Raw genomic sequence first — 23,465 nt, forward strand, 5'->3', positions numbered from 1 at the left:
CAGGTTACCACTGATTACCCAACTCTCTGATACTCAAACTTAGGAACACCTATGTGTTCCCACAATTATGGGTCATTAAGCAAATGCTCTTGGTGCCCCAAAGGAAAGGGAGAAGCATTAAGTTCTTCAGCCCGACTCTGAGGGAACGGGGCCCCATCTAAGGCCATGTGTGGCTGGGTGAGGATAGGACAGGTGGGACCAGCGAGTAGCTTCTGGTATGTGCAGGGAGGACGTGGCAGAGGCCTCCACCAGCCCCTGAAAGCCCAATACTGACTCCTATACTACCTCTACTATCTGGTGTAAGATTTTTCTCTAAGACACTACTGTTCTCTCAGGGGCTACAGCTGGCCTGTGGTAGGTGAGGTACAGCTGCAGCTGGCTCCTCAGACTTTGGATGCACTTGGATTTCAGAGCCATGATTTCATCCAGCTGGGTCACAAAATCTTCGAAATCCTGAGAAAGGGAACATAGGACAAGTGGAGGTTTGTTGGTTCTCTGTAAGATCATCTTTTCTAGTCCCTCTTTCTTCAGGAAAACTCAGAACTCAGATCCTCCTCCAGTTGAAACACCTGCAGGACAGCTGCTATGGCACTGGATAGGGCTCACTTCTCTGCCTTTGAGACACTTTATAGGAAGAGAGGTATGTTGTAGAACAAAAGGATATTGAGGTAGAAGTACCTCGTCTGTATATTGTAGGCAGCAGGCTGGTCACTGTTCAGTCACAGGAGTCCCAAGGCCACTAGGGAGGCAGAATGACTAGGGACAGAGGCTGAAAACTTTTAGTCTTGTCAATGAGCAATGTGGCACCATCTCCCACCTGGGGCCAGACCCTCTTAAGCTATCTCAGAGAAATGACAAGAGGAGGCACAAGGCCTTGATAGTGGTTAGTGCGTGACAGCAGACCCTTACCCACAAGTACCACATCAAACCGGCCACAGGCTAACTTCCCAACAGCCCATGATTGTTTACCAAGGCTACTTACATTAGAAGACAGTTGGCTTATTAGGGTCTCTTCCCTGAAGCCCAGCTTTGCCATTTCATCCAGTTGTTCTTGGTGTGCATGGATGACCACCTGCCTGGAAACACCAGAGAGGAAACTAATACTCCTGGCCTCCCATTTTCTCAGGGCAGCTTTCTCACATTGGTCCTTACTTCCAAGCTGGGAACTGACTCCACCTAAAATTGCCAAGGCTTTGACTAGAACCGGCTCCCCACCCCTTCCATCTCCCCTGTTCTTTTCTCAGGACTAGTCAATATTAAGGAAACCAACAAAATACCAGGAAAGAGATGGGCTTCTTAAGCTGTCCCTGCCTCCCCAGCTATAGTGAAGGAGAGGGCTGGGTGCTGCTTCTCCAAGGAGCTGCCCATTTCCCATGGCTTCCCTGAGAAAGACTCTCAAGGTATGACCACTGCAGATGGCACACTCGGCATAGGGTCTGCTTTCATTTCTACTTCCTATGCAGGGTCCAAGACCAAAGCAGGAGGCTGGAGATAGAAGCTGAGGGATCTGAAGTGTTTTATTAGTTATTGATAGACCTTTATTTATTTATTTGTTTATATGTGGTGCTGAGAATTGAACCCAGTGCCTCACATATGTGAGGCAAGTGCTCTACCACTGAGCCACAACCCTAGCCCAGGATCTGCCTTTTGTCAGACTCTAATGATGGGTAGAGACCACAGAGCAGCAAGATTGTTAAAGCCTCCAGAAATAAACATGGAGAGGCAAGCTCCTCACTGTGCATCTCTGCATGACCTTAGCTTTTTCCATGACAAATTATTACCTGGAGCAGAAGTGGGGATGACAAAGGAGCTCATGTTTTAGGGAGAAAGTCCAACTTACTGTGCTTGTTCCAGGGTGGGCTGATTGAATGTCCCTGTGGTCTCAGGAGGGCAGTTAGGGACCAGAAGAGAATCTGGCGATGCTAAGCACCTTGAGATTGGCTTGTGTTTGAGCCACATAATGTCCTCTTTGTAGAAGGGCAACTTGATGGAGTCTGTAGACAAACCAACCTCCTGCCAACTGAGCCCTGTAGGATGTTTTCTCTCCTGGGTCCAGGGCTGATCAGCCACAGCACTGCTTCCTGTTCGTGTGGTAAGTACAAGTCCAGAATGGGGTACACTAGAATGTATGGTGGAGAAGGGCTTTCCTGGGAAACCCCAGGAACCATCCAGCTCTGTCTCCTCAGCATCAGTATCACACTGCTTGCCACACACATGTTCCTGGGAGAAAAGTGCAGTTTCTCTACTCTGGCAGGCCTCTCCCAGGTTTGCCTCCCTGTTGGGCAGCTTGTCAGATAGGTGCTGGCGGATAGGTGATGGGGACAGAGCTGGAAGACCACTACCAGGCTTATTGTCAGGGGGAGATGAGGACAGCCACAGGTGCCCAGTTGTTGAAGACACTGGCAAGGCTGCCTCTTGATCATTAGATGATACCGTGTGGCCCACAGCTGGTCCCCCTGTGCTCTCTGCCACTAGACTATGCACAGCCCCCTGGGCCAGTTGTTTCAAAGGAGAAGGGCTGTCATTATCTGGGGTCTCTAGGAGGGACACAGTGAGGGGAGCCATTAGTCTTGAAGGATATTCATAGCATGTGCCTAATTGCCCTCCAGAATCTTCTCCTCGTACAGGGATACTATTTTTTACTATTCTGGTCATCTGAGTGGGGTTGTCTTTACTGACTTCTCTCAGTGGGGTGACTGTATCTTTTTGTTCTGGGGATCCAGAAACTGTAATGTGGGATGGCGAGAAAGAGAAACCATCTTCCAGGGATGGCGAGCTGTCTTCAGCCTGCCCAGGAACCTTACTGCTGAAGGTATCCTGTCTTAAGTCAAAGGCTGGGCCTTCACCTTTTTTCCCACTATATACAAAATCTACCCGTGAGCAGGAAGGCTCCTCTGCTGGGTTGTCTCTAGAAGGCCCGATGGAGGTAGAGTTCTCTCTGCTCCAGTCCAAGTGTACCTTACTTGGGCTTTGGCTATGATTGAGTGCTTTTCTTCTGTGGCTTACTGGGTCCTTGGAGTACACCCAGCTTTCAGTTAGATCCTTTTCTTCACCATCTGACCTGGAACTAAAAAACAGGCTCTGCTGCCTTTCTGCTACCAGTTCCTCAGCACCTTGATCTCTCTTCTGATGAAGGAAGAATGAGCCTTCACTTTGCTCCAGGGTATTCCTCTGCTTTGTGGTTCTCTGATTGGAGACATGTGAAAAAGAATCTTCACTGAAATCACTGTCATCTAGGTCCTCAGCTTGGGCTCCATCCTGACTCTCAGAGAAAGAATGGGATGGAGGAGGGGTCTCATTCTGGAACTGACACTCTAGGGGCCTGTACTGGCATAAAAACTTTTCCAATGGTTGGTATTTTAACTTCTGTTGAAGAAGAGGTGGCTGCTGGAACTGCTGGTGATAAAAACGCAAATGTTCCTCCCTCTCTTTCTGATGTGGAGGGATGTTTGTCCAAGCTTCAGAAGTAGGCCTGGAGGGCATGCTCATCTTATTGTCCTGACTGCCCTCCTTGAAGAGGTGGCTATTGCTAAAGGAGAGTTCAACGTGAGACATGAGCTGTTTCTGTACTGGCTGCACTGGCTGTACTTTCTTGCATTTGGCGGGCAGCTTTCCATGCCCTGGGCCTTCTCCTAGGCCTGGTATCCTGCCTCTCCACTCAAGGATGGTCTTGTTGCCAACTTGATTTTTCTCAGAGCACAATGGAATTGACTCTTCTGCCCCCTTTTTGACCAAATGTTCAGACCGCAGGGTTCCTTTGACAGGGCTAGTCTGCATGACCCACTCCTGGGGAGGACTCCCTCTGGAGCCACCCCTTTTACCAGGGACTTTTGGTATAGAAGCAAAAGGGATGTTAGGGGTATGGCTGGCCAAAGGATGGGTCTTCCCCCTTGTGGAACCAGGTGCCACTGTAACTGACTGCTGAAGCCCCAGCTTGACTTTTTTTGGAGAACACTTGTCCCCTGGCAGGGCCATAGGGGAGTTCTGAATTCGTTTTGGAGAGGAGTTTTCAGATGTCTGATTTCGATTGGTAGCTGAAGTGCAACACTTAATGCCTTTCTTTAATTCTTTGACTCTGTGAATAATAACATATTTAATAGTAAATATATGTTCTATAATTCCTTTTCCATATTTTCAAGGAAAACACAAAATAAGAAGAGTATTATAAGGATTGGTAGGTTTTTTGTTTGTTTAAATCTGGGAGAGAATAAGAGGAAAAGGGAACATTCAGTTTTAGCATGAGATATCCCTCTATCCCTCTGAACTTTAATAAAAAAAAAGCAACATCTTCTCCGAGGATATAAGCATGCACCCAACATTCCATGATCAGAAGAGTTTTGGAAATTGACACAGCCCCATATAAAGGACAAGCCAAGGATGCAAGTCTCAGAACTACACTGTTCACACAGAGCCCATCCTGTGTGTCCTGAAGATGGGCCAGATCAGCAGTTCATGTCTACCACTCAGCTGCAGTTCCACAAACAGAGCTCTTTTTTCCTGAAAATTACCCCCTTGCAGGCTCCTCTAGGAAAATGAGTTCCCTCAAACCAACTAGGCATTTCAGAAGTCAAAACCTCAAAAAATAAGCAGGACTGTGCAAATTCCATTAAGGGAAAAATAACTCAAATGTTAGCAGTTGATATTTTGCACTAGGTAATTTTTTTATTTTTTGTATTGGGGATTGAACTCAGGAGTACTCGACCACTGAGCCACATCCCCAGCCCTATTTTGTATTTTATTTAGAGACAGGGTCTCACTGAGTTGCTTAGTCCCTTGCTGTTGCTGAGGCTGGCTTTGAACTCATGATTCTTCTGCCTCAGGCTCCGAAGCTGCTGAGTTTACCACTGTACTTGGCCCAGGTAATTCTTTTTTATAGGGTGCTGCCCTGTGTACTGTAAGATGTTTAGCAGCATCCTTGGTCTCTGGTTTCTACTCACTAGATGCCAGTAGCATTTCTTCCCAGTTATGACAATCAAAAATGTCTCATCCAGCTGTGTGCAGTGGTGCATGCCTATACTCTGGAGGCCGAGACAGGATTGCAGGTTAAACATCAGCCTCGGCAATTTGAGGCCCTATCTCAAAATAAAAAAATAAAAAAGGTTAGGGATGTAACTCAGTAGTAAACACCCCTGGGTTCAAACCTAGAACAAAACTAAAGAAAAAAAAAAAGTTCAACTCACTATAAGAGACGCATGTGACAACAGGCTAAAGAGAGGAGAGATACTAGCAGATACCTAAGTTATTTGAGAAAGAGTCCTGACTTGCCGGGTATGATGGAAAATGCCAGTGATTTAGGAGGCTGAGGCAAGAAAATACAAGTTTAAAAATTTTTTTTGTGTGTGTGAGGGACACTAAGAATTGAACCCAGAGGTGCTTTAACACTGAGCTACATCCTCAGCCTGCCCCCTCTATATTTTAAGACAGAGTCTCACTAAATTGTTTAAGGCCTTGCTAAATTGCTGAGGCTGGCCTCAAACTTGCAATCCTCCTGCCTCAACCTCCTGAGCCTATGGGATTACTGGGCCTGGCAAGAATTGCAAAGTTTGAGGTCAGCCTCTGCAACTTAGTGAGACCCTGTCTCAAAATAAAAATAAAAAGAGGCTGGTGATGTAGCTCAGTACGAGAGAGGTCCTGGGTTCAATCCCCAGCACTCAAAGAAGAAAAAAAAAAAAAAAAAAAAAAAAGAGAGGCCTGACCAGGCATTCAAGAGGTACTAGCTCTGCCACCAACTTCTGATAAACTCTTGGAAAATTCCTGCCCTTCTCTGGGCCTCAGTTTATATATGGGCAGGTTAGTCCATTCTAACAAAGCTCTAAGTGATTCTGCCTTCACAAGTAATGTCTATTTTTGTGTGTGCAAGTGGTACTGGAGATTGAACCCAGGAGTGCTTTACTACTGAGCTACATCCCCAGCCCTTTTAATTTTTTTATTTCAAGACAGGGTATCATTATGTTACCCAGACTGGTCTAAAACTTGTCATCCTCCTGCCTCAATTTCCTGAGTAGCCAGAATTACAGGCATGTGCCACCATGCCTGGAAGTAATATGTATTCTACCTCTTACAATTAGGGCTGAAGTCAGCAGGAAAAAAACTAATTGAAGCAGGAATAATGGCACACACCTGTAATCCTGGCAACTAGGGAGGCTGAGGCAGGAGGATCACAAGTCCAAAGCCAGCTTCAGCAGCATAGCAAGATTCTAAGCAACTTAAGTAAGAACCTGTCTCAAAATAAAAAAATTAAATAAAAGGGCTGGGGATTAAGCTCTATGGTAAAGTGCCCCTGGGTTAATCCCCAATACTAGAAAAAAAAAAATAACAACAACAACAACAAAACTGAGCTGACCAACTCAGATTAATATTTCACTTTCCAGTAGCCACTGAAAAGCCACTTATGGAGTCAACTCCCAAGTAAGGGGATATATCATCTTCCTCTTGTCATAAGTGCAAAAGCAGGGCCTACCAGGTCACATTCTTCAAATCACCAGTTTCTCCAAGAAGGTTGGAGAGCAAAGTGAGATCCCTTATTTGTGTGAGACATGTGCACAAATATCCCCCTCTTTCTCTCTCTGTCTCACACATGCACACACACACACACACACACACACACTCACTCTCTCTCTCTCTTACCTGTCAGCATAGCGTAAAGTATTTAAAGTGTGTTCAGTGGCCACATGGCTTGGTGAGATATTAGCAATCATACAAGTTTTGGCATTGCCGATGAAAGAGTCCTTCAGAACCTGTCCAAACCAGAAGGTGGGTTAGTGAATGAAGTCTACCAACAAAAGCATATTGACTACTTGTGTTCAGGACACTGGGGCAAAAAAGGCAACTCACAAAAGAAGAAATACAAATGATCAAATGCAATAAACAGAAAAAGTACTAATCTCACCCTTAAGAAATACAAAAGAGCCATTTAAAATATTATATACTTTTACCCATAAAATTAAAAAAGACCAATGAATATCCTGCCCTGGTGCAGATCCAGATAAATGGGTACTCTCCTATTCTGCCATATGCCATGTACCATGACCTGGCACAAGCTTTCCAGAGGGCAGTGCAGCAATATGAAATAAAAGGTAAAGAGCATGCACATCAAGGTTTTTATACTGAGGGACTTCTCAGTTGACAAAAAAAGTATACATGGGATATTCATTACAACATTACTTAATAACAATTCTAAAACAACCTGGGAGTTTGTAAGTAGGGAACAAACTAATTACAAATTGAATGCAACAATTACAAATGACTGTGTATATCTGTACTCAGGCACATGAAAAAATAATTAAAATATAAATCCCCTTTTGGGGGGGGTAGAAATCAAAACTATGGCCTCACACATGCTAGACAGGGCTTTTGTCACTGAATCACACACCCAGGTATCTTGAGGCAAAGTCTTGTTAAGTTACCCAGGCTGGCCTAGTTCTTGCAATCCTCCTGCCTCAGCCTCCTAAGTAGTTATAATTAAAGGCATATGCCATCCTAAACTTAAATCTTTGAATAACAAAACATATGATCCCATGCTTATGATTAGATAGACATGCGGAGTTAAGTGCATAGAAATGTTCACTAAAGCTAGGCATGATGGTGCACACCTACAATCCCATTGACTCAGGAGACTGAGGTAGAAGGATCACAAGTTCAAAGCCAGCTTCAACAAAATAGTGAGGCCCTAAGCAACTCGGTGAGACCCTGTCTTGAAATAAAAAATAAAAAGAGCTAGGGATGTGGCTCAGTGGTTAAGCACCCCTGGGTTCAATCCCTGGTATGAATAAAAGGGGGGAAATGTTTTAAATGTCACAGTGTGGGAATCAAATTCAGAGAACACCAATTCTGACTAGCATGGAGTTATATTAAAATAGGTTCTGTCCCACGTCCTATGGTATTACCAAGATCCTCTCCTACTTGTCTGTCCTCTAATGTGCACCATACATAGTGCTGAAAGGAATCAGGGAAGACATAACTATCTTCACAAATGTTTGTACCTAGGCAGATCTGTCCTCATGTAGCTCTTCTGCAGTTATTATGGATGCTGATTTAATATCCAAACATTTCCATGATAGGAAAAAAAACCAAGAAAAAATAATTACCAATATTTCCACCACTTAGAATAAGAATAATCACAATTAATGCTTGTGTTGTTTTGTTTTTATTTTTTCATTGTTTTAAGAATGTACCATTTATTTCATGACACATTGCCTTTGTTTTTACACAATTCTTAGTATTATGCTATAATTTTAATAAAGAACAAATAAATCTCAATCCAATTTTAAAATAAAGATATACATTAAATGTATTTATTAATTTGTTTAATACATTATGTTGTCTTTGAACAATGAACTTAATTTTGGTACACAGCACATTTGTGTTTTGTTATTGAAATGAAGAAAGACATACTGCACCTGAAAATCTGCCCTAAGTGATTAAAACCATGACAGTGACAGATTTCAATCAATTAGCAAAATCAAAATGTTCTAGAGTTTTTCTGATTATTTATAAAAGTGAAACAAGATTAATACTCAACAGGAGAGAATGTTTCTGTTTTTTCAGACAGGGTTTTGCTATGTTGTTATGTTATTCCTGTACTCAACAAATCCTACTGCCTTAGTCTCTTGAGTAGCTGGGATGATAAGCAAATGCTGCCATGCCCAGCTGTCATTTTTTCCTTATTGCCTTTTTTTTTAAAAGTATTTATTTTTTAGTGTAGTTGGACACAAATACCTTTATTTCACTTATTTATTTTTATGAGGTGCTGAGGATGGAACTCAGGGTCTCAGTGTGAGGCAAGTGCTCTACCGCTGAGCCACAACCCCAGCCCCGCCTATTTCTTAAACTATAAAAACAGCAAGCGGTCAAATCATACATACTCTCATAACATGTAAAGTTACAGTTCCATCTTTACCCCCATTGTTATTCTTGAGATAATCCAATGCTGTTTCTTCTGCATTTTTAAAAATATTTTTCCCTGTGTGATTACACATATAGTAGAAAAATGCTTTAAGATGACACAGGCAATCAGATTATTACACTGTTCTACAGCCTGCTTTTTAACATCATAATAGATCTTGGTTATCTTTCTTATCAGTACATGTAGAAAGTCTCAATTTTAAAAACTGTAGCCATTATTTATTTATTTATTTTTATACTAAAAACACTGGCCTAAATCTTATAGCCAAGAAATTACCAACTACAGCTTACACCACTGTCTTTAAGGGCTCAGAGGCTCCATAAATGATGAAGTTTTGGACTGGGGTTGTGGCTCAGTGGTAGAGCACTTGTCTGGCATCAGTGAGGCCCTGAATTGAATCCTGAGCACCACATTAAAATAAATAAGTAAAATAAAAGTATTGTGTCCAACTACAACTAAAAAATAAGTATTTTTTTTTTTAAAAAAGATAAGTCTCACTGTATTGCCTACACTAGTCTAATTCATGAGCTCAAGCAAACTTCCTGCCTCAGCTTCCCAAGTAGCTGAACTATAGGCCCATGTCACCATACCTAGCAATAGTTTCTTTACTGGAAATAAACACAAAGGTGGTAACCAGAGGGCCATAGCTGCCTCCTGGGGCCCCAGCTGCCCTGTGTTGAAGGTATCTCTGCCTGAGTGAGCCCTCACTAGAGGCTTAGTAGGTTTGAATGTTCCTGGAGGGAATGTAGCACTTCTCTTCTCCCCACTATGTCTAACTTATGCCTTGCTGGCAGTGGACACTCTTCTGAATGAACACAGAAATGGAAGAAGGAACAATGAATGAACCAGAAAAAAACTTGAGGTTTACATTTAACTTTACCTGAGTTAATTTGCTCTGCCTGAAGGGAGTATGGGTGTGTTCCTGGTCCAGTGCTCGGATACATTCCTTCAACTGCAAAGTAGAATAATAGCAAGCACATCAAATATCACAAAGTGAGTAACAGATTATTTTTTTATGACGGCGGAATGCATTACAATTCTTTTTTTTTTTAATATTTATTTATTTAATTAGTTAGTTTTCGGAGGGCACAACACCTTTGTTTGTATGCGGTGCTGAGGATCGAACCTGGACCGCATGCACGCCAGGTGAGTGCTCTACCGCTTGAGCCACATCCCCAGCCCCCATTACAATTCTTATTACACACATAGAGCACATTTTTTCATTTCTCTGGTTGTATACACAGTATATTCACACCAATTCGTGTCTTCATACCTGCACTTTGGATAATAATGATCATCACAGTCCACCATCATTAATAACAGATTATTTTTCTTAAATAAAAAAGACTTAGACAAACTGGCCCTAGGGAAGAAACTGTCACTTGTCCCTAGACATGGCCCTTCAGTAAGAAATATTCATTGCACATTATTGGGGTCAGCATAGACCTGGATTGAGCAAAATGCCCATTAGAAACGGTGGGGAGGGGACTGGGGTTGTGGCTCAGTGGTAGAGTGCTCGCACCACATAAATGTAAAATAAAGATACTGTGTCCACCTAAAACTTTTCTTTTTTAATTTTTTTTTAAGAGAGAGAGAGAATTTTTTAATGTTTATATTTTAGTTTTTGGTGGACATAACATGTTTGTTTGTATGTGGTGCTGAGGATCGAACCCGGGCCGCATGCATGCCAGGCGAGCGTGCTACCGCTTGAGCCATATCCCCAGCCCCCACCTAAAACTTAAGAATAAACATTTAAAAAAAGAAAAGAAAAGAAATGGTGGGGAGGGGTGGGCTGGGGTTGTGGCTCAGTGGCATGAGGCACTGGTTTCGATCCTCAGCACCACATAAATGCAAAATAAAGATATTGTGTCCACCTAAAACTTAAAAAAAAAAAAAAAATATATATATATAGAAAGAAATGGTGGGGAGGGGGCTGGGACTGTGGCTCTGTTGTAGAGCAGTTGCCTACTACATATGAAATGCTGGGTTCAATCCTCAGCACTACATACAAAAATTAAATAAATAAATAGATAAAGTTATTATGTCCATCCACAACTAAAAATCGTTTTTTAAAAATTACTTATTTATCTAATTTGTTATATATGATAGCAGAATGCAATTCCATTCATATTACACATATAGAGCACAATTTTTCAAGTCTCTGGTTGTACACAAAGTAGTTTCACACCATTCGTGTCTTCATACATGTGCTTAGGGTAATGATGTCATCTCATCCCACCATCTTTCCTACCCCCATGCCCCCTCCCTTCACCTCCCTCCCCTTTTCCCATGTGTCCTTCTCCATCCTCAGCAGTGGACATTTGGGTGGTTCCCCTGTTGTGGGTGGTGCTGCAGTGACCATTGAAGGCAGAATCCTTTGTACCCGGACATGACCTGCCCTGGATCTGTCTAAAGTTCCTCCATTCCTCCCATGTGCCCCACCCTATCCCCATTATCAGTCAGCATCTCAAATCAAAGAAAAGATTCGGTCTTTGGTTTTTTGGGATTGGCTTACTTCACTTAGCATAATATTCTCCAACTCCATTTACCTGCAAATACTATGATTTTGTTCTCTTTTAATGCTGAGTAATATTCCATTGTGTGTATATCCACAGTTTCCCTATCCATTCATCTACCGAAGGGCATGTGGGTTGGTTCCACAATTTAGCTATTGTGAATTGTGCTGCTATAAACATTGATGTGGCTGTGTCCCTGTAGTATGCTATTTTGAAGTCCCTTTGGTATAAACCAAGGAGTGGAATGTCCATTAGAAATGGTGGGAGGGGGCTGGGACTGTAGCTCTGTGGTAGAGTGCTTGCCTAGTACGTGTGAGGCTCTGGGTTCGATCCTCAGCACCACATACAAAATAAGTTAATTAATTAATTAAAGTTATTATGTCCATCCACAAAAAAAAATATTTTTTTAAAAAAGAAATGGTAGGGAGAGTGGGAGAGCACGATGAAGAAGGAGAGATCTTCTTTTTCTAAGTCAAGCATATAGGCTAAAAGCAATAAATGAGAAAGAGGAAAGAGGAAGAAAGTAATCCCTTGGAAGTATCAGTGAGGGATTCTGCCAAGAGGAGGAAAATTAGCCTCCAGAATTTGCTGTGGCTGTTATTGGCAGCAGTCATAAAGGCCCATCATTGCCTAACCTCTATCCAGGAAGCTGCAGGACATAAAGTATAAGGCAATATCTTTCTGTTTTAAAAATCAATCCAGTATCCCCCAATTTTAGCACTGGATAGATTTTCCTGAAGGAATGAAAAAATAACTAAACCCTGCCTCTTATACCCATCCCTTACATCTTCACATCCAAGTGGTACAATCAATACCTATGAGAGTCCTTGGATCCTTTCTAGCCCTCCTCAATCAGAATGGAATGGTCAACAAAGTTTACTAAACACTAAGGAACCAAAGGAAATGCCCAGGAAAGATATAAGGCTACCTTTGTATACCTTACAAAGCACAATATTTTGATACTACTCTAGAAGGTCCAGGCCCCTTTGCATGCTTGTTCCCCATATGAAATAGACAAAGTCAAGTCACAAAGGGCATATGACTTCATAGCTATTTCTTTCCATGTTTCATAGTTGATTCCTAGACCATTGTTTAAAATATCAGAATCACATATTTTTTGGTTAGAGGTTGTGGTTCCTCAGACAATTCAATCCATCTGAACCTGGGAATCCTAATCTATAAAGTAGGAATAAGAGAATTTGCTTAATTTGCCTTACAGAGTTGTTGGGAAAACTAAACTGACATTTAGCAAATGCTAAAAATATATTGGTTTCTTGGAGAAATGGTTGGTGGCAGGTGAAATTAATGGTACTCACATATTTTATTTAATCACTATATCCAAAATATAACTTTGGCAGGGATACCAAGAATTCAACTCGGGGGCACCCAACCACTGAGCTACATCCCCAGCTCTATTTTGTATTTTATTTAGAGACAGGGTCTCACTAAGTTGCTTAGCGCCTCACTGTTGCTGAGGCTGGCTCTGAACTTGTAATCCTCCTGTCTCAGCCTACTGAGCTGCTGGGATTACAGGCATATTCTATCATGCCCAGCTCAAAATATAATTTTGCATGCAATAAACATGCAAAAATATTAGTGAGATTTTTGCATGCTTTTTTTTGGTAATAAGTCTTCAAAATCCAGACTAGCCACACTGAACAGCACAGATAGAGATTTAACCACATTATAGGAAATACAGAGGGAAGAATAACATATTTTTTTTTTTTAAATAAGGATCTATTTTATTTTTTTTTTAATTTATTTTTTTTAAGAGAGTGAGAGAGGAGAGAGAGAGAGAGAGAGAGAGAGAGAGAGAGAGAGAATTTTTAATATTTATTTTTTAGTTCTCGGCGGACACAACATCTTTGTTGGTATGTGGTGCTGAGGATCGAACCCGGGCCGCACGCATGCCAGGCGAGCACACTACCGCTTGAGCCACATCCCCAGCCCCAAGAATAACATATTAAACATCAGCATAGGGATGCAAGACAAGTGACTGTTTTTTTTTTAAATACATAGATATAGGAAAAAAATAAGAGGGAGGGAGGGAGAAGCAATGTAGGATATTGTTTGCATGTTAATTTGAACAAGTTGACAGTAAAAAGACATTTATGGGAAACCTGCAGAAATTATAATATATACTGAAAAACAGATAACATTAAAGGTATGTTGTTGGTATTATGGTTATATTTTTAAAAGTGTCCTATTTTTGTATATAATGAAATATTTATAGAAGAAATGACTTGATGATGAGGATTTTCTTTAATATAATTTGACAAGGGGAAAGTTGGGATTGTTTACTTTTTCAAATGTTGATAACTGTTGAAGCTGGGTAACAAGTATATGGAAGATCATTATGGTATTTAATCTACTTTGGTAAATTGAGGAATTAATACAATTTTAAAATTTGGAGAAAAGGAAAAGCTTACTAAGCTAGTAACTTGCAGAAATATTTTTATTCCTACTTGGCAGGGATTGGCCAAAAAAGAGAAGGCAGGGAGAGAAAGTTGCCTAGCATTGCTAAGAGCCCAACTTTTCTCCAGTCCAGGAATTCTTCTGCCAGATGAGAACACACCTGTTGCTCTAATTTCACTCCATTCTCACCCATTCTGGTTGCATGTAAGAGGTAACATCTCTCAAGAAGGATTTTCAGATTTTGAACAACTTACAGCCAGAAGACTCTGGTTTATTTCTGCACCTTCCATCTTTGTCTGTCTATCTGAGTCCCTGGCATCTGCTGCTCTTTCACTGCCAGCCAAGTCAATAAAGGAGATCCTAGAGAAAAGACACACCAAAAATGACTTTGAGGTTTTTTTTTTTTTTTTAATTTTTTAAATTTTTTAAAATTTTGATATTAGTTGACATTCTGTAACTTCAGGAAGAAATTAACACTGGCCATCCTCAGGAAAGAAAAAAACATTACTGTCAGCTTTCCAAAAACACGGATCTGTCAGCTGCTATTGGAGCTGTTCACATAAACACTTCTATTGGTTCATTTGTGAGAAAGTATGACTGAAATTGATAAAGTACTCTTCCCATAAGGCTAAGTGACCATACTACAAATCAGTTTGGTTATCATTAGGTAATTAAATAGAAACTTTTGTAGCTGCTTTCCAGCAAAAAAAAAAAAAAAAAAAAAAAAAGAAGAAGAAGAAAAGGAGGGAGGGAGAGAGAGAGAAAAAAAAAAAAGACTCATTATTCAGAGGTGAGACAGGCTCATCTATCAGCATGGCAGAGTGTTTGCTAAGCACCAGAGAAGCAATGAATGTATCCAATTGTCTTATGGCTTTTTCAAGAAGAATGGATTAAGCCCCCCCCACTTCTTTTATGGCCTGCAAGCTTTCTGAGATGCATTCCTTGCTGTTTCTCTGATACTGTGTTTCAAGTCAGAAGCAATCAATGTCCCTTTTAATAATTTAGGATTGACCAACAATAGGTCATTATTTCATGGTCAATCAATTGATGGCATTTTGGTACAATGATTTATTTCAGGGCAAACAACTCTTCTCTTTATCCTCCAAAATGAAGACTTCCATGATGGCATGGTGTCCTGTTGTTGATAACAAATATTTCAAAATCACATTAAGGAAAGGCAGACAATGCAATTCCCTGCATATTTCCAGCTCACCTGCCAAATGTCCTCTTGGCTGAATCTTTGATCTGAATTTGGATGATAGCATGAGAGCGGGAGGAGTCCGCATTAACTCCAGTGGCCCCAGTGCTGCGCTCCTTGCTGCCCTTTAAGATCACCTGAAAATAAAATATATAGAATGACTTCCCCAAGGAGCAAACAAGCCCTCTGGCTCCAAAGAATTGGCAAGTAAGCAGTACAGACCAGACATATAATTTTGTCAGTATGATGCAGTTTTTTCTGTCCAGGTGGAAAGCTGCCCAAACACTAAATCATACAGAGCACGTACCCAATGGCAATGAAAACAATGTGGAATACTGATCTCGTGGGAGAACATTCAATAGCTCAAGAGCTAATTTACTTCTTGATCTCATATGCTCTTTTTAATAGCTTTGATGGATTTAGCCTAACTAAAATCCCTGGGGCATACTTGGCTCCAAAACAAAGTCTCATAATATTCATCTATCTTAGTAACTGAAGGACAGAAATGCATAACAAGGAATGACCAATCATATCTACCTGTTCTATCAGGATGCAGGCATGAAGCATGCCAGGCCTCATATGTAGGAACAGGGAAGTGATGAGTTATTTTGATTATCATGAGCCCATGACTTCCCTTGAGACCAATCCCCCCACCCCCAATTGGGAATAAAGACTAACTGCAATGTGTTTCAAAAAGCCTAACATGTTGAGGTGAATTTTTCTGGCTAAATGCCTATTAGTGTAGGTGTGAAGGAATTTCTGGTTCTAGGTCCAGTTTTTTTCAGTTTCAATAACTGTCTACTATCACCATACCTTTCAGAAACTGTGGAACAGCTGGGTGTGGTGGTACATACCTATAATTCTCACAGCTTGGAAAGCTGAGACAGGAGGATTGCAAGTTCAAAGCCAGTCTCAGCAATTTAGCAAGGCCCCCAAGCAACTTAGCAAGACCCTGTCTCAAAATAAAAATTTTAAAAAGGGCTGTGGATATGGGCTGGGGTTGTGGCTCAGTGGTAGAGTGCTTGCCTAGCATGCATGAGATGCTGGGTTTGATCCTCAGCACCACATAAAAATAAAAAATAAAGATATTGTATCCACCTAAAACTAAAAAATAAATATTAAAAAAAGGGCTGTGGATGTGTCTCAGTGATTAAGCACCCCTGGGTTCAATCCCCAGTACCAGGAAAAAGAAAGAAAGAAACAAACTGTGGAATAAGGAAGCTAAGCTCTGAGGAGTAAAAACGAGGTAGTTTGTGAATATCAAACATCATCAAACTTTTGGAAATTACATACAACTGAAGTGTAGAGGTTAAGTGAAATCTAATAGCAGAGTTCACATGCCAGCTCTACTATTTGTGCAAACCACCTGACTTTTCAGGGCATCAGTTTATTATCTATAAAATGAGAATCTTAAATGTTAAGTTATGAGGACTAAAAAAGATAATATATGTAAAGCATTCATTACTACTACAATTGGCACATGGTAATAATAAATGTTAATTAAAAAATATACTAAAGAACATCTTTGTGTACGTTTCCCTAACTTAAATGGTTTCTTTCTATAAATGTAAAATACAGCTTTATAGATCAATGTGAGATGCCATAAGTTCTCCAGTACAAGCTAAACAAAAAGGAAAGGAAGGAAAAGAGGGAGGGAAAGAAGGAAAAAAAGATAATTTACTTGGGAGAAATAGAAGTCTAGGAATTGAGCAAAATTAACGCAAACACCTTAAAAATCATTAGGCCCACTTTTCCTCTATGTCCTTCTCAAACTCCCCCCTCCCTATCTAAGGTCTACTGGACAAGTTTCAGTATCTAGGTTCTTTAGAATGTTATATGAGTAGTGAAATGGGAACTGCTGCAATAGAAAGTAGAGACAACTACTGAATTCTATGGTGCCGGGAAATATTCAGAGACTTTAGAATAATATATGTGACAAACAGAGCCACTATCATAGTAATTAAGCCCTCTTGTACATTATCTCAATTCCTTCTATCATTCAACCCAATCATCTGTTATCCATGTTTCAAGCTCAGAAAGATAAAGGATATGCTCAAGGATACATGGCACTGGCACCCAGATCCATCTGGTTATAAGGCTTTAATCACTAAGCTTTCCTATGCAAATACCAAAGAAGGGCTATGCCCTTCTGTGTTAACAGAAGCAGTATGAAGACAGGTGCAGTCAGCTGAACTCTAGGGACTTGTGTTGCTTTGGAGGCATAGCCATACTTGTATTTTGCATCTTTATATGTAATCATATTGCCAAAGACAAACTATTTCATCATTTATTGGAAATAATACTTTCCCCCAGACCTATCATAAAGTTTCTGTGATGTATTGTCTTCAAGTTGCAATAGAAACTACTCACTTGCATCAGTTAAAACACACACACACACACACACACAAAAAAAAAAAAAAAAAAAAAAAACCCAAACCCTGCAAATCTCTAAAATTAAAAACATGCTCATTGGGGCTGGGGATGTGGCTCAAGCGGTAAGGCGCTTGCCTGGCATGCGTGGGACTCTGGGTTTGATCCTCAGCGCCACATAAAAATAAAATAAAGATGTTGTGTCCACCGAAAACTAAAAAATAAATATTAAAAAATTCTCTCTCTCTCTGTATCTTTAAAAAAAAATGCTCATTATGGGCTGGGATTGTGGCTCAGTGGTAGAGTGCTCGCCTAGCATACGTGAGGCACTGGGTTCAAACCTCAGCACCACATAAAAATGAAATAAAGATATTATGTCCACCTACAACTAAAAAATAAATATTTTCAAAAATGCCCATTAATTGACAGAAAAAAAAAGATCTTGATCCCAAATTTGGGAACTGTGATGAAGCAGTGAGTCCTCTTTAAAGTCAGGGAAGTCCTGGTCCCTATGTTGGTAAGATTGGGTAATCAAATACACATGAAAGGAGAAATTTTCTAGAGGAAAGATAATCCTATATGAAAAAGAAAGCTGCTGCTGCACAGGCAGGCAACAAGTGGCCATGCCTGAGTGGACCTGAGGCGATCTGAGAGTACCACCTGAAGAAGACACTTCAGCAAACATGTGGGCAATACCTGAGATAGCACAGTGACACCAGAGTCAGCAAGTGTAGTTTCCAGTCAATAAATGTTTATGAGGGTAACTGTGTCAGATATTTATAATTTATGTCAACTTTCCATCTTGATCTTTGCTATTTTCTTGCTAATACAATACCCTAAGTATCACAGACTGATAAAACAATAATTTGTTGACTAACAAACTTTTTTCTGCTTTTCTTAGGAACAATACTTTAGAACAATGTTTTAAACTCTTTCAGGATACAGAGGGTGACTTGAAATACACAGCCCCTTAGCAGCACAATTAAGGCCCACAGACAAGGAAAATGGATTTTCTCATAGTGTTTGTTCCTGTCCCATTTAATTAGTATAATCTCAGGGACAAAGAAAGCACGAGGACCAGATTTACCCAAAACTCCTATCAAATGAAGAATTGGCTGGGGAGAAGTAGGAAGAAACAACACAGGGAATAAGTGTGGGATAAATAATTTTCTTAGGATTCCATAGTTTAGGGAGCTCCAGACAACTTAAGAAAGCTCTCAGTCTCAAGGAATTCCCAACAACATGTCTCATACACTTTTGTTCTGTGCCTTCCTCTGCAATCACAAAAAAGGGTCCTTAAAAACCAACCATAGAGCTGGGGATGTGGCTCAAGCGGTAACTCGCTCGCCTGGCATGCATGCGGCCCGGGTTCGATCCTCAGCACCACATACCAACAAAGATGTTGTGTCCGCCGAGAATTAAAAAATAAATATTAAAAATTCTTTCTCTCTCTCCTCTCTCACTCTCTCTTAAAAAAAAAAAAAACAACCACAATCAGATGCTATCCTCATGTTTTGGATCCTAAGACACAGGAATCTGATAATCACAAAATATGAGGTCTCAGGCCTCATAGGTAAGCAAAACTTACCTATTTGTCCCAGGAAAAAGAAACTTAGAAAAAGAAATATACCAATGGTGGGCCAACCTGTCATTTCACTCACCCAAGTCCCAACTCTTAGCTTTGAAAAACCAGTAATAAAAATTTCCATAAACCCTGTTATTTGAGGTTAAACAGTCCTTTAAATATCCATTTTTTAAGCAAATGATCTCAGTATCCTTTTTCCTACTTTTTCTTTTTTGGGGGGGGGCGGAGGTACCAGTCAGGGGCACTGGATCACTGAACCACATCCCCAGCCCTATTTGTATTTTATTTGAGACAGGGTCTCACTGAGTTGCTTAGAACCTTGCTTTTGCTGAGGCTGGCTTTGAACTCATGATCCTCCTCTGCCTTAGCTTCCTGAGCTGCTGGGATTGCAGGTGTGTGCCACCATGCCCAGCTTTCCTACTTTGTTAAGAAGAAAAATTTATCTCTAATCAATAATCTAATGCCACTATAGGTAGTATAGTATAGTGAAAAGGTCTTTAGAGTATGGAAATGGGCTTTAGACTATGATTAATCTGAGTCAGAATTTGGTTCTGTCAGCCACTAGCTATGTGATAGTTGTCAATTTCATTCTCAGTTTTCTCATCTGTAAGATGTAAATTTTACAATATTTACCTGATTTTGTGATAATTAAAGGGAATAATATTTGCAAAAATCCTTAGCCAAGTTTTCAGTAGATAGTACCCAAAATGTTTGCAACTATTATTAAAACATAGTGAGAAAGAAAGCAGGAAAGATATAATTAGCCAGAGAGGCTTTAATTTTGGTGTTAATTGAAGGCATTTCTACAATACCAAACCTGTCTGCTTTCCCTGGTTCCTTGGGCTTGGTCAAAGCCTCAGATATTTCTCCCTGGAGTGGCATACTTGAAGCTATACTAAATGTAAGTCTTGTCAGGTCCTTCCCATTACTCGAGCCAGGATTGTTGGATGTACTAGAAGAATGACTATGAGGGTGGTACATTATAACCACCTGAGGAGATTCTAAAATAATACCAATCCTCATATATTGCTGGTAGGAGTGCAAAATGGTACAGTTACTATGGAAATCAGTGTGGCAATTCCTCAAAAAAGTATGTCCTAGTAATTCCATTCCTAGGCATACACACAATAAAACTGAAAACATGTCCACACAAAAACTTTTGTACATGAATGTTCATAGCAACGCTATTCATAATGGCTAAAAGTGGAAATAACTCAAATGTCCATCAATTGATGAGTGGATAAATAAAATGTGGCACAGCTATATAATGGGCTATAAATCAGCCATAAAAAGAAATAAAGTCCTAAAAAAAAAAAAAGGAAAGAAAGAAATGAAGTCCTAGATGGGTGCATGCCTATAATCCCATCAGCTTGGGAAGCTGAGGCTGGAGGATCATGAGTTCAAAAGCCAGCCTCAGCAACTGCAAGGTGCTAAGCAACTCAGTGAGACCCTGTCTCAAAATAAAATACAAAATAGGGCTGGGGATATGGCTCAGTGGTTGAGTTCCCCTGAGTTCAATCCCTGGTACCAAAACAAACAAACAAACAAAAAGAAATACATGATATATATATATATATATATATATATATATATATATATACACACATGCTATAGTGCTATAGCATGGGTGAATCTTGAAAATCTTATACTAAGTGAAAGAAGTTGAGACAAATGGTTGTATGTTATGAGATTCTGTTTATATGATATAGCCAAATTAGCAAATCCACATAGATAAAAATTAGTGGATGCTAGGCACTTGGTAGGAGAAATAGGGAATGACTGCTAACAGACACAGGGTTTCTTTTTGAGGTGATAAAAATTTTCTGGAATTAGTGGCAATGATCACACAACTTTATGGATCTACTAAAAAAAATTACTGAATTGCATACTTTAAAAGGGTGGGTATTATGGATCTAAATTATATTTCAATAAGAAAACTATATTTAAAAGCCTACCAAGTTATACAATTAGGTGAATTTTGTGGCATATGGACTATATTTCAGTTTTAAATAATTATCAAACCTGTGCCTGGGCCCCACCACTGAGAAATTCTAATTTTATTAACCTAAGGAAGATTCAAGGAAGCATTAAATTGTGATGAAGGCTGGGGATGTAGCTTAGTGGAAGAGTGCTTGTCTAGTATACACAAGGATGTTGAGAGCCACAGCCAAAGGGGCCCTAGCAAACTTCCAGCTGCCGGCTGATGATTGGCTCACAGCGGCCCCAGCAACATCTAGCTGATTGGCTCCTCTGCGGTGATGTTCATTGGGCTGTTTCCCTGCCCTTCAGACTGCCAGCTGATGATTGGCTCACAGCGGCCCCAGCAACATCTAGCTGATTGGCTCCTCTGCGGTGATGTTCATTGGGCTGTTTCCCTGCCCTTCAGACTACGGAACTGCTCATTGGGGGACTTTTTTGGCTCCGCCCACACGACCCAGCCAATCGGCCTCAAGAGCAGGAGGATTGTGGGAGGTGGTGTGGTTTGTGTGGGGAGAGGCGTGGGGAAGTCGGTGGTGGCAGTTGGGCTCTGAGGGTTTTTCCTGAGGAGCTGTTTTGTTTGGCGTTTGTAGTTTTAAAAATAAAGTTTGTTTCTTTTGACAAGTGGCTCCTGAATTGTGCCCAGCCAGACTGCGGCAGTCCTAGGTTCAATAACTAGAACTATATCACCCTGGCAATAAATAAATAAATAAATAAATAATGATAATGAAACTGGAAGACAGGCCACTGAATTAGACCACATGCTTATGACATAAAATAACTGAAAAAAAGACTCAAATCCAAAATACATAATAGGTAAGGAAAAGACCACCTCAACATGAGCAAGACCCAAATTGGCATCCCCAAAAGAGGAAATTCAAATGATAAATTAAAAATATACAGGACAGGGCTAGAGATGTGGCTCAGTAATAGAATACTTGCCTAGCATGCACAAGCACTAGCTGAATTCAATCCCCAGTATAGTAAGAAAAAAAGAGTAGGGGTTCAGTGGTAGAGTACATGCCTAGCATGTGTGAGGCCCTGGGTTCAATCCTTAGCACTTAAGATATTCAATTTCCTTCTTGATCAAAAAAATAAAAATAAATAAATTAAACAAAGGTATTATATCCATCTACAACCAAAAAAAAAAAGTATTGGTGAGCTGAGCAAGGTGGCATACACCTGGAAGCCCTGTAATTTGGAAGTTTGAGGAAAGAAGATGGCAAATTCAAGACCAGCTTGGGCAACTTAATGAGTTGAGATAAAAAGGCTGGGAATAAGCACAGAAGTAGAGTGCTTGCTTAGCATACACGAGGCTCTGACTTCAATTCCCAATACCAAAAAAAAAAAAAAAAAAGAGGAAAGCGTTGGTGAGGTGAAGAGCAATGGGATTGCTCACATACTGCTTGTGGGAATGCACATTTTTTTGTAAATCAGTTGTCATCATTTAGTGAGGCTGAAGATATGCATGTCCTCGGATATAATCATTTTATAACCAGACAACCAAAATAAATGTTAAAGATAAGGGCATTCCCAGCTGTGCTGTGCAGAATAACCCCCAAACAGAAATAACCCCACTACCCATTAACAGGAAAATGGATAAATAAATTGAATAAATTGTGGTATTTTCCTATGATGGAATACTACACTATAAATCAGATAAGAAAGAACAGAACTACATCTATATGTAAAAATCATAAATGGAATTCAAAAGCATAATTTTGAACAAAAGAAGGAAAACAAAAAAAAGAATATATATAGTGTGGTTCTATTCATACAAATCTCAAAACCAGGTGAAAACTCAAAAAAATGTGAAAACTAAGTTATATAGTTTTAGGAAAGGATACAAAGGTGGTAAAACTATAACAGAACAAGAAAGCAATTAGTGTAAAAGTCAGGACAATTGAGATGTGTGACTAGGAAGTTACACAGGAGGGTTTTTTTAGTACTTTTATTTTTTAGTTGTAATTGAACACAATACCTTTATTTTACTTATTTATTTTTATGTTGTGCTAAGGATCGAACCCAGGTCCTTGCCCGTGCTAGGCAAGTGCTCCACTGCTGAGCTACATCCAAGCCCCCACAGAAGGCTTTTGAGGTACTAAAATGTTCTATTTCTTGATCTCCATGGCTGATTGCTAGGGTGCTTGCTTCTTTACACTGTACACACTTAGGTTTCATGCATTTTTCTGAGTAGTGCTATTTTTTTCCACAATAAAAAAGGTTAAATCATTTTTAAGGTAAGGAAATAACAGTATATAAGTGATCTAATGTAAAGCCAGAGGACCACTGCATTAAAGGAAAGTTCACCAGAAATGTATTTATACATAAGTTAATAAATACCTAGAACAGTGGATATCTCAGGGGGATTGCAAGTCAGTGGTGGGATGGGGTCTAGTTGTATAAAGTAAGTTAAAAGGATCTTTATTTTCTATTTTCTTATGTGTTCCTATAATGTTCAGATTTAATAATAAGCAAGTATTACTTTTGTTATAATAA

At 40.1% G+C, this 23,465-nt stretch overlaps 1 protein-coding gene across 1 annotated transcript in view; it reads right to left on the reverse strand.

Annotated features, from left to right (window-relative positions):
* Nucleotides 1-312: 312 nt before the first annotated feature.
* Nucleotides 313-23,465, reverse strand: part of Kif24 (kinesin family member 24) — a 41,992-nt gene continuing 18,839 nt past the window's right edge. The window contains exons 6-12 of the mRNA XM_026387958.2: nt 15,050-15,171; nt 14,091-14,196; nt 9,786-9,857; nt 6,628-6,737; nt 1,841-4,075; nt 983-1,076; nt 313-453 (exon numbers count right to left, since the gene is read on the reverse strand). Of these exons, the coding sequence (XP_026243743.2) occupies nt 313-453; nt 983-1,076; nt 1,841-4,075; nt 6,628-6,737; nt 9,786-9,857; nt 14,091-14,196; nt 15,050-15,171 (2,880 nt within the window). The remainder of the gene's footprint in view (nt 454-982; nt 1,077-1,840; nt 4,076-6,627; nt 6,738-9,785; nt 9,858-14,090; nt 14,197-15,049; nt 15,172-23,465) is intronic.

This window comes from Urocitellus parryii, chromosome 4 (genome assembly GCF_045843805.1).
Source record: "Urocitellus parryii isolate mUroPar1 chromosome 4, mUroPar1.hap1, whole genome shotgun sequence".
NCBI classification, from domain to species: domain Eukaryota; kingdom Metazoa; phylum Chordata; class Mammalia; order Rodentia; family Sciuridae; genus Urocitellus; species Urocitellus parryii.